This window comes from Crocodylus porosus, unplaced genomic scaffold (assembly GCF_001723895.1).
Source record: "Crocodylus porosus isolate Cpor-Errol unplaced genomic scaffold, CroPor_comp1, whole genome shotgun sequence".
Lineage (NCBI taxonomy): Eukaryota > Metazoa > Chordata > Crocodylia > Crocodylidae > Crocodylus > Crocodylus porosus.
Window position 1 is genome coordinate 24526292 of NW_017728915.1, and position 12220 is coordinate 24538511.

General features: G+C 39.4%; 1 protein-coding gene across 3 annotated transcripts in view; it reads right to left on the reverse strand.

The window, feature by feature from the left end:
- PEPD (peptidase D) overlaps positions 1 to 12220 on the reverse strand; it is a 216477-nt gene that overhangs the window by 85432 nt on the left and 118825 nt on the right. For all 3 annotated transcript variants that reach the window (XM_019535851.1, XM_019535849.1, XM_019535850.1), the window contains one exon: positions 2926 to 2994. In XM_019535851.1, coding sequence (XP_019391396.1) covers positions 2926 to 2994 — 69 coding nt within the window. The remainder of the gene's footprint in view (positions 1 to 2925; positions 2995 to 12220) is intronic.

Genomic DNA, 12220 nt, shown 5'->3' on the forward strand with positions numbered 1-12220 from the left:
GATGATGATGATGATGATGAGTACTTGTACTGAAAATACATGCAAAGTGATTTTTCCAGTCCAAATTGCAGTTATGATTATTCTTGATTTTCTTGTTTCATGATTTAATAAAACCCACTTACGTTTATCAGTATTCAGAACTTCCATTTATCTAAAAGAAAGATCTTTGAAATAGAAGGAAAATCACCAATGTATTAGTGATTTTTAAAGAAAATCTGGACAGAATGCATTAGATATTAAATGAACAAACCTGTATGTTTTATTGATGTGATTAGTAAAGTTTTGTTCATTTAAAATCAATGTGATTACTATAGGGGCTGCCCGTCTCAAAGTAAGTAAATCCAATTAAAAAGTCTAGACACTAAGAAAGCTACAAGATTTAGCAGAATAGTAAGAGTTATTAAAATATAACACTGAAAGTTTGGTTTTTATTCAACTCAATTATTCCTAAAAACTCACCTTAACAAGCTACTTATTTGTCATGGTTTTAGAAATATTTAGTTTGTAAAAAGTTTGGGGCTTCTGATATATAAGAATTTATGACTAACTACCATTACTTTTGCTGTTAAGATTCTAATGTTAATTTAACTCATAAGGAGGATTTCTTTATAATGTTCTTGTTTAGATCTAAAGGCCTAACCTTGTAAATCAGAGCTCCCTGCCTTCTAAGCAGCCAGGGGCTGCCCCCTATGCAGGCCACACAAGTGTGAGCCACAGCTTGAGTGGGTGATCTGAGTCATCAGCAGCAATATCAGTTGCAAAGCCATGGGTAATCATCATTAAAAATTAAGTTGGAAAGGGGATTATTCCCATCTTGTTTTTGAAAGTGTCATGGGATCCTCAGTTAACTTACAACTAGAGAAGCATAAAAAAATGTAGAAACAGAAAGGAACTTAAAGATACTGGTGCGGCCAAAGGTTCTGATGTCCTAGTAGACCCAAGACTTAAATTAGTATAATTTAGCTTGGACTAACATCGCTTTGTATCAGTGCAACCAACAATGAAGATACCTTAGTATTCATCAGTCATCTAATAAAACACAGTGTAGCAGTCTGGTAAGTAAATTGTTATTTCCTGATTATTTGATGAACTAAGAATGGGTGGAGTTAGCTGTTTGCACTAGGGCTGTCCAACTGGTGGTCTGGCCACACCTCTCTCCATCATTCCCTGAGCTCGTCCCCCCGCCTCCACCTTTCACTTGCTGCCTTGCTGCAGGGGGGAGCATGGTGTGGTGCAGTGTGGCACCGCACTTCCCGTAGTTCCCACAGAGCCAGACTGGCTCATGGTGCCGGCTGCGTAGCATAGTGCAGCAGGGTTGCCTGTGGCCAAAGAGCTGAGAGTGGGGCTGGGTTGTCCATCTGTGGTGTGAAGGGTGGGAGGAAAGTGGTGCCCACACATGGACCGCAGTGGAATTGGAGAGTGATGCGTTACGCATATTCACTTGGACTACAGTTACTGTACTCTAGTTACTAGCAGTACAGTGACTGTAGGCTAAGTTATATACAAAGTAATTTGTTTCTCAGGGTATACAGATACAAAGCAGACACCTGGAATGGGGGCATGATGGGTGCCCGCAGATGCATGGGATGCCTGCTCCGATGTGCTGTAATTACAGCATGTTAGAGCAGACTCAATTGACTTGATTGAAGCTTGTCAAACGAGCGTTAGTTAAAGCACCTGTGCCACCATTTTGAAGCATGGGATGCTGAATAAATCAGACACTGTGGGCACTTTAGTTACAGCAGCTCCCAAGAGCCGCTTAAATTAAAGCATCAGCCTCCCCGAGCACATGTAAAGACGCCCGACAGGACTTCTCTTGGATGTTCCCTAGGTCCTATAACAGCAGGCAGGTACTGCAGAAAATAAATGAGAAGCCATCATAACTGTGAAGATTATATTTCTAAGTTTCACCTGATACTTCTATACTAACCTGCAACCGTATCTGAGGGAAGGCTATAAACTATGTTAACCATCCTACCATTCCATGGGAGTGATAATTCCCAAGCTAAGCATTACTTAAAAAATAACCAGTTTTCCCACAATTTATGTACACACTTTTAGTACCAAAATTACACATGAAATTACATCAACTTTGCACAAAAACGTGGTCTCATTATTTACACATGAGCAACTAAAGAGACAGCACAAAGGAAACAGTAGTCTACAACTTGCCTGGTTTACTTTTGGCCTGTGTAGAATGCAATATTAGCTTTAACAAAATGTAGTTATTACAAAAATCCTTTTTCACCATCAATAACAGAAACTTCTCACTGTTATCAGGGGGGAAATCTGCTGTGAACTCGAGTTACCATGTGAGCTTTAGTTCAACCTTCTCCACAGAGTAAGTTTGACATTTCTCTCTTATAAAGTTGGCGCTAAGGGCACTTTGTGCTACTAATTAAACATTTGTACTTCTGGAATTACAAATCCAGTATATCAGTAATTGTTCTAACTATATTGTCTATATTTAAGTAGCAGATATTAAGTGAGCAGAGACACGGAGCAAAATTTTTCTGAAAAGATTAGTTCAATTTCAATGCATAATAAATTTAGAGACTAGAAACTTTGAAAGTGATCCAAAGTAAGAATATGTCAAAGTACTTATTGAGTTATAGGAGGCAGATTTTGTGTCTGTCTTTCTTCATAATGCTGTTTAATAAAGAAACCCAATGGCCACACAGATACGAGTAATAAACACGACCCTGCCAATCACCGCAAACATCATGTAATCTCCTGAATGCAATAGTCTTTAACCTAGCTATTGCATTAAGGCACAGCCCTAGGCATTTCTGTATTACTTCCCAAGTAAAAATGCTTACTGTACTTGGACAAAACATATTATATACCCATAAAACTGTTTTACATATCTCCAATGGGGATTTGATAATAAATGTTACAGAAATACAACACACAAAATTATCCTACCTGCCACAGATGCAAGTGTAAGAAGTATGGCGCATGCCACCCCGACTGTAGCAATAGTGCTCGAACAGGCTGCAATTAGAAAGAGTCAGATGTTAATAATTTATGCAGAAACACAACAAAACAGGGAGGAAAGCAAGACTGCAGTGAAGTGAGACAAGTAGATGCAAGTCCCCTGCTCCCTGACTAGGCTCTCCCTCAATTTTTGCTCAATTTAGCACTCAAATTAACCTACATTCTCTTCACAACAATTCTGAGTCGTATGCTTCTCAACAAGTGTGAAACTGCAAGGAAAAAGCCCTCAAAAAAATCTAAAGTGATATTGAAGCAGCTTTATATTTCAAAAGAATGGTAAACTGTGTTAACAACTAAGTACAGAAAGAATTTTTGGCATATATATTATTTATCCTAACCCTCAAACTGGCTGACTAATAAATAGTTAAAAGGACAGAGGCTGAAAAACAAACCATAACATTGTTAAAAACACTGTAAACAGGAATGAGTAAAATAATTCTTCTTGTGTACCTGGAATATCAACCATAACAATCCATATTTGCTGCAAAGTATCTTCATATTTACACACATGCATCCACAGCCTTCATCTCTCTCTCTCACACACATTCAGAGACAGTCAAGTCCAGACCAAATTGTGATAATTCTAAACATTATTCAGTGGCATCCACGTAGGATGGCACTGTCAGAGCATGTGGAGCATCCAAAGCCAAGTGAAGAAGATTCATGGATCCCACTGAAGACAGAGTTCCTAGAAAAAAGGTGCAAGCTTTCCCACGTTTTCTCCACGGAAGATTTCTTAAATCTTCAGAATTTCAGATTTAAGCACAGCACTGATTAAAATGGGTAGCCCGCTCTACTGGAGTTCAATGCTAACCAACACAGCTGCGTGGAACACCTGCATGACAGCTGGCCATGCTGAAACTGTTTTCATATCACCCCCGTGTAGCACAGTTTTTCTAAATTTAAAGGAAAAAAGGGTATTCTGACACACAACAAAGCCATATGTTTTCTCTTAGACAGCTTAATATCTCAGTTACTTTACCATTCAAATGGGACAATAAAACACAGGTATGGATCCCATAATATGGCTCATTGAGGGGCTTTGCTCAAAAGAGGTTTTACAGAGTTATTGTTTTATTTATTTTACATATCTATATTAATTTATATATTCAATATAGACATACACACACATTTAATATCTCTGTGAGAGAGGTAGTAATACATTCTTGAAATGAATCTCATTACAGTGCCATCCTGCTGGAGGAGCTATTTAGCCTTTAAAACATTACTGCATTTTAATCTTTCCTGTCAAAGTCCTTTGTACATGAGGGCAGCTGTGCCCAAAGCACAATTAATACAGGATTAGGTGCTTAAGAGCTAAGCACATATCATGGACCCTTTTATTCTTTCTGAAATATGCTCTAATTACAATCCAATTCCCTTTAATACAAATGGATTTGGAAAACTCATTTGTTGTAATACTAAAATCATTTCATTAACACAGAGAGATAATAGTGCCATTCAAAGTTTAGAGATGCTGTGATTTTATCCTTTTGCCACAGCAGTCCACAGAATGCAATGCAAATTCTTTGATATTAAAAGCATTAAACCACCATAAAATCAAAACAGAACTTAAAATTTCACAGAAAGCTACCAAACACCGCAAATTATGCATACATAGGTAAATGAAAATGGAACAACAGACAGTGGAATTACAATCTGACTCTTCAGGGAGGTGGATCTGCCAGGACTTTTCCTCAATTTTGTAATTTTACACAGTAAACAGTACAAGTTGTGTATGATTCTGAAAATTGACAGAAGATTAGAAGAAGAAGATAACAATAGAGAAGTCTGGGAGGCAGGCTGCAGCGAAAAGATGGCATAACAAAAGCCCATCAGAATCCCATTTAGTGCTCACACACATAGAGTTCCCCTTATTCACTGCACATGATGGAACTCTGCTTCTTTCCTTTTGCAAATTGTAGATTTATGTCTCCATAACACATTTGCATGTAGAGCTTTATTCCCACAGGCATTGTGAACATGAACCAAAACATTCTGCAGTTACATATTATACTGTTATGTATGTATAAGTTATGCTCCAGTAAGTAACTTCCAGTGTTTCTTTATAAAACCCTACACAAAAAAATTAAATGACTCTGGGTAAAATATTTCTTCTTCACAGCAGCTTTCAGTAACCTTCTAAAGTGTTTTTTTTTAAAAAGAAGAAATAATGAAAACTGTAAACATCCTTCCATCTTCAGTGACAGAGAGATGGCAGGGTTTATTTTTCCACATGACAAGTGATCACATATTCATAGTTGGAATTTATATGAAACTTCATGCAGTAAAGTAATAGTAGTCACCTTTTGCTGCATTCCCAGATCACTAATAAAAGGCAGGAAATAAATTAAGACATACATCATACGATCCAGTTGTTACCTAAACTTTGCTTTCTTTTTCTGAAAAAAGAAGTGTGGCTGTTTAAAAAAAATAATTCTATAATGTTGGATTGAAAAGTAACTGAGAAGGGGTTTTTAATGCGATTGAATCAGAGATAGTATACCTTTACTGGGTAATGTGCTTTTCACTAGAAGCACATCCTATCACACCGAATTCACTTTCACAGTCTACCAATTCATTACAAGCTTGCTAGCATGGCTGCCACTTACCAAGTTAATATTGGCCAAAAGTGAAACCTGAACGTTTCCTCATTTCATATCAAACTGCAGTATCTCAGGGGGTGGCCAGATATAATACTTTAACTGTTCCTGACTGGAAACCAGTTCACGACAGTCCTGGGACAGAAGCGTCTGCGTGTACGCTGCTGGAGGTTCCAACTAGAAACCTCATCTTTTAGGGACTATGCTGCTGCCACAATACCAGCAAGGTTCGATAAAGCACCCAGACCATCAAGCCTCCCAGAGAGGAGTGGAGGGGTTCCCAGGTATTGGGAGGGAGGCTGTGCGCTCCAGAGGCCCCTGAACAATTTGAGCAGCTTTTCCACCCCTGCCTTGAAAGCTGCACTGTCAATTTCACCCCCCACTACAGACCCTGCACCTTGTGCAAGGCAAGGGGAAGGCAAGCCACACAGCTTCCGCCTCCCCTTCCGCCTTAAATGAGCCTGACAAGCCCAAATGCAGGGTTTCTAGCAGAGAAATTAAATTGACAGTGCAGCTTTTAAGGCAGGGGTTGAAAAGCTGTGGAGATCTTGGGGGAGGGGCCCCTGGAGCACGCAGTCCTCCAGGAAACCACACAGCCCGCCAGGGGCTGGCAGGGGCCGACCCAGAGGGGGCATAGTGGTGGGGTTGTGCCTCCACTGGCAGACCATGCCTTGGGAGTAGCAGTCCCCAAAGCAGGTAAGAATATCTTCCCTCAGTTCCCCTCCCCCACCCACTGCAGCCAGTAGGGGAAGGGGAGAAAAGCTCCTCCAGAGATGTTTCTGCCTACTTCTGGTGGGGTCAGCCAGGGACAGTGACAGCGTCAGCAAGCAAGTGTCCCCCGCCCCTGCACTTGAAGGGAACACCAAGGTGAGACTAGGCAGAGGGGAGGAATCCACCCTCTGCCACAGTTTCCAGCTGGAGCAGGGCAGAAGCAGCTCTGGAGCCCCATGCCCCAGATCAGCAAGGGACAATGGGGCAGCAGCAGTGGCAGGGGGGATGAGAAGGAAGAGGACATGCTGCTGAGCATACAGAGGAAGGGAGGGAGCGATGGGGGCAGGCAGGAAGGGAAAGGGGACTGGATTCTTACTGGACTTGGGGACTTAAAATCTTTGTTTCTGCTCCCATGGTCTGCCTGCTGTGGGGGGGGGTGGGGAACGGGCAGGGAAGGGGCAGGAGGGGAGATCTGAGTGGGGCGGTTTGGACAACAGAGTCCTGGCTGCATTCCAGAGAGGTCCCTTGCCCTGAATGCATTTGGGAGGCACGGGGCGGGAGGGGGGAAGGGTGAGGAACAGTGCAATCTGGGATACCTGGATGACTGAGCAGACACTAGACACAGAATGCTATATGTCCCTCACATAAAACTTTGAGCCAATACACAGAGCAGTGGTCTCCAAGGTGGGGTGCATGAACCCCAGGGGGTGAGCAAGATGATCCATTGGGGTGCGGGAAGAAAATATTAGAACTTCTATTTCTATTTATATAAATATTCATATATTGGGGGTGCATGTTCAAACATTTTTTACTGATAGGGGTGCGCAATCAAAAAAGTTTGGAGGACTGACTCAAAATAGTACTTAATTTTCCTAATAGTCTTTTGAAACATTCCAGGAAGTTTCAGTTGGTCTTAAATGGCCTGTTAGTCTGGACTCTTGGGGTTTGAAGTGTATTTAGAACATTCTAAGCATGATGTCTGTTCACACCCTCAGATGCCATCAGCAGTAAATTCTGCTGACGTACCTAGGGAGAGGATTCTAAAAATGGCCTGTATACTGCAGATAAAATTCTGAATACACTGAAGTCAATGTTAGTTCTTCCATTAACTTCAAAAGAGTCAGGATTTCACTCTGCGTGTTATGGTTTCGGTAAGAATTCTGCATGGAACAACACAGCCATTAGTCAAATTGAAAAAAATTCAATATTCTCAAGAATTACACTTCATGGGATTCTCTAATTGCACTTCAAAAGTGAAGGACACCAAATACGAACTAAACACGTGATTTAATCAGAAAATCTGTATGAAACTATGTTTATAAGAGTATCTGGTATTTAGGCTGGCCTTTTCAGCTAGCTGCTCTGCATGTTTATGTAATTTTTATGTTGAAGCTGGATTGCTTACGAATTTCTAATGCACTCATGAGAGACAAGAGTTTAGCACTTTCTCTTTTTTTTTCTAATTTTTCAAAGCTTACAATCATGTTTTATACATATTTCCCTTGCAGGCATATGTATTACTTATCACCAGGTACACTGTATCTTAAGGGTATATACAGGTGTCATGCTCATTGGGCTGTCAGAAGTCACCTTTCCAATGCACACAGTTCCGAATGAACGAGTATATTCTTTCTGCTGCTTTGAAACAACAGGGTTTTTTTTCTTTTCACATTTTTTAACCGGGACATGTCAACTAATTTTCAATTCTAATTCAGTTTCTTTAAAATTGTTACAGCTGACTGAAAGTGTCTTCTGAAATGCACACCCTTTTGTCACCAATTAAAAAGGGCAAACATTAATCCCTATTTTGTTAAGGCGCAAGAAAATTCAATGTGTGAGGGTTTTCAACTCTGAAGCACCAGGTAATCCTATTCCCACAGCTGTACCCATTCTTGATTACTTTATTGACAATGCTAATTTAAGGGGCAAAACAGAAACACTGGGTTTTAAGCCTTTAGGAATAACTGAAAAATAGGCTCCTACTTAAAGCTGCTAAGCATATATTGTACACAAGGAAGCTTAAAAATTAACTACTTTAAACTACTAAGAAAGTAGTAAAAAATAACATGCAATTGCCTGCCTTTTCAGACTTTACAGAAAAATAATTTGAAAGAGCCTATTTTGGATGGGTTCTTTTTCTTGTCAGCAAATGCCTATAACCACACTTAACAAATCTAATATTTACAACTTCTGTATTGTATGATAATCCTTAGTCAATTTTCTAACGCAGTACCTTCCATTTTGGATCTCTGTCTAAATGAAAATGGTACCAAATACAATAAAAACTTACCTGTAACAGTTTCATGCAATACCTGACATTCATAGATATAAGGTCGGAAGGGACCTTGCAGATCTTCTAGTCTGACCCCCTGCCCTGGGCAGGAGAGAAAACTGGGCTCAAATGACTCCAGCTAGGTAATCGTCAAGCCTCCTCTTAAAGACCCCAAGGTAGGAGCCAGCACCACTTCCCTTGGAAGTTGGTTCCAGATCCTAGAGGCCCTGACTGTGAAGTAGTGCCTTCTGATGTCTAGTCTGAACCTACTCTAACAACTTATGGCCATTATTTCTTGTTACTCCGGGAGGCGCTCAGGGGAACAAGGTCTCTCTCCCATTCCTTGCTGGTCCCCCACACTAAGTCTATAGACAGCCACCAGGTCCCCTCTCAGCCTTCTCTTGTGAAGGCTGAACAGATTAAGGTCCTGTAGCCTCTCCTCATAGGGTCTGCTTAACATGTATGGAAGACAAAAGTACAAGAGACAGTTATATTCATTACTATTTTTTCCCTTGAACATCTTCCTCTTCTTGTGAAACATCTACATGCATTTAACTGTATATGATTTTTATTTTCCAAAAAAGTGAATGCTGCACAAGGAATATTTTATTTACAAGTCTTGCCCATGATGTTCTTTTTAAGAGATAAAGGATATGTAGAAAAGAACAGAACGTTGTACCTTTCAACAACTTTCTTTGAAGACCAGGATAATTTTAGACCAAACAGAACTATTACTTCTACTCCTAATTCACATCAAATAAAATCTTTTGATCCTAGTCTAATATCACAGGCACAATCTGTAATCATATAAAAAATAAGAGAACGGACAAGGGACAGTGTGGAAAACAGAGCCCTTTGTCGTATATCCTGTCAAGAACTTTATTCCAGTTTCTGTGATCATAACAGATATATCACTGAATTGCTTCTGTTTGATTTCCTCCAAGCCCAAATCTGATTTAGGTGTTGAGATAGTTACTTCAGCGCTACAGTAAAGGCAACACACTAGCATAGAAAGTATCTTGTATTATATCCATACTAGCAAAGTGTTATACGCCAAGATGGTACTCTGGCTTAAGAAAGCTTTCTTTGTAAATACAATACATAGATCTTGAGTTAGAAATTGACAAATACTGCCAATACCAACCCATTTTTCAGTCATTTCTACTGATGCTCTGCTTCCAAATAGCAGGTATCATAACCCTCTGTGAAATACACAATGTACAAATACCACAGCTTTTTCAGGAATACCTTCCCCTTTCTCTTTGCTTCATTGTGAAAGGGAATCTCATCTATTTTAAGCAAGTAATTAAGATTATGACCCTCAGTATGTTTTAAATTTTAGGACTGTTGAAGGTGACAATAGTAGGAGCTACTTTCCTTTGGTTCAAATCTGAGAAATTTGTATGCATGTGGTTATCTTTCAACTCATGAGTAATTCTATTGACTTGGAAGTTTGCTTTAGGTTTTGTTTTCTGTGTGAAATTGAAAAGCCTGAATTTTCTCTCTTGGATCAAAGTCCCTTCTATCTAGGGGAAAAATATCCTCTGTTCTTCAGTCTGTTCGCTTGTACAGTGGACACAAAATGAGTGGTGTTATTCTTCCGTTATTAGAAAGAAAAAGAAAAAAAGTCTCAACTGCTAGACCTTTTCCCTACTATGTCCCAGCATATTTGCAGCTAGAAGTAAGTAGCTCTAAGAGGCTAGAAAGGTCAAAATACCGTCCTGGTTTCTAGTCAGGAATGCTGAGTGACCACTGCACAACTTATCTGGAGAATAGGACTAAAAAGTCTTAAGGTGAATTCCTGAGCCCGTGCAAGTTAGTAGCAATATTTCTAATGCCTTCTGCAGAACCATGATTTCATCATAGATCTTAACTAACAGCACAGTGGTTAGGAACAGGGACCTCAGTCTCAGCTAGTGTTTTGTTTTTCAGGTGACTATGATAATATAAAAACAGCTCTATCCAGATCATCTGAAAACATAAGATAAAAGCCAGACAGTTTCTAATGGCATGAGATGCCAGAATACCTCAAAAATCCTTCAGCAGCCTCCAACCCACATTGAATAGTACAAGTATCAAATGGAGGCTTGTGAAATCCTGTACAAAAGCTGGTCTCAAGATGAACACATATTTGATGACAACTTCCCACAACTCTCTAGAGGGGACCACAAAATAATCCAGGGCCTGGAAGCAGTGAACAGAAGTCACTCATATTTCAGGAGTCCATTTATAAATGATATACCAGGATGGTGTAGTGGTCATAAAAGAGTACCCCTTGTTATAAGGCATCTGTGATTTCAGAGACCAGACGGAAACTCATGGAGTTAATGTATCATTATAAAGTTTTTACTGAAACAAATATTTACTATAAAATAGTTGTGAGAGTTATCATTCTGTAGTTTTAGGATTCTTTCAGATGTGCAATAATTTATCAATGTACCTTTGAGAAAGTTTCCACTTAATAAAAAAGAAACCTTTTCACATTTCAAAAATATTGTTCTTTGAACAGAGCCCTTGAGACTTACCTTGAAATGCAAGCAGGTGGTTTTGAGCTATAAATTGGAAACAGCAGCAGCAAAGGGGAATTCTGTACAGAACTCAGAGGAAATATTTTTGAGTGAAGTTGGCACAAGTAGGAGAGTATCTATTACTTATTTATTTGTGAACTGAATTATTCTTGAATTAAAGATGATGAATATGAAGTGCCTTTCCACCTTTTTATGGCATTAATATAAAGGATAATCACATGACAGACTAAGACTCGACATTTCTTTCACCATTCAAGTCAGAGGGCTACATTTCCCAAAACTGTCCTTTTTCTTTTACTTAATTATTCATGCCTGCAATTGGCAGTCACCATTTTGATCATGTAGAAATTTAACTATCTGATTACACTCAAAGGCAAGTTTACAGCCTAAACAGCAACTTGGAAAAATCGTAGCAGAGAGGCTAGTTAAACTTGTGATTTTAGCACAAGAGCTGAAGAATAAGATAGTATCAGAATTTAGCTGAGGGAGAGAATCAGATTCTTAGTAGATAGACATAAACTGGAGCTGATTATTAGGCTAACTGTAAATGCAGAACATATGCTATGAAATAAGAGAACTCTATGCAACAAAACTGAAAATGTGAATTTCCAGATTAAGAAACAAAATGGCTGTACAGCAGACTTCCATGAGCCATCAGCTTGATTTCCAAAAATTGTATTCTACTGGCTCTGGCTTTTGAGATGCTACCTTTTTTTTTTTTTTTTTTAAATTAAACTCTAGCCAAAACAGGCACCTATCCAGAATCAAGGACAGATTAGTCAGTGAAATAATTCAAGAGATTAAGAGAAAGAGGCATGAAGGGACTGTTGGTTCTGGATTTAGGATCCAGATACAAGGGATGTACAAAGTCGGCCCTATTCTATTTGGATTCGGCTGGTATCAGGACAGTGATTTGATTTGTTGATTTGGATCACTGTCCCCGATTCGATTCAGCTGAATTCAAATCTGAAGATTTGATGCTGATTTGGAGAATCAGCTATTCGGACATAGCTTTAAATGTTGGTTCTACATACCTCGAGGTACCAGTGAATGCTGCAATGCTGGGGTGCATGAAGTGTCCCATAGAAGTGTGCATGTGTGTGTGTGTG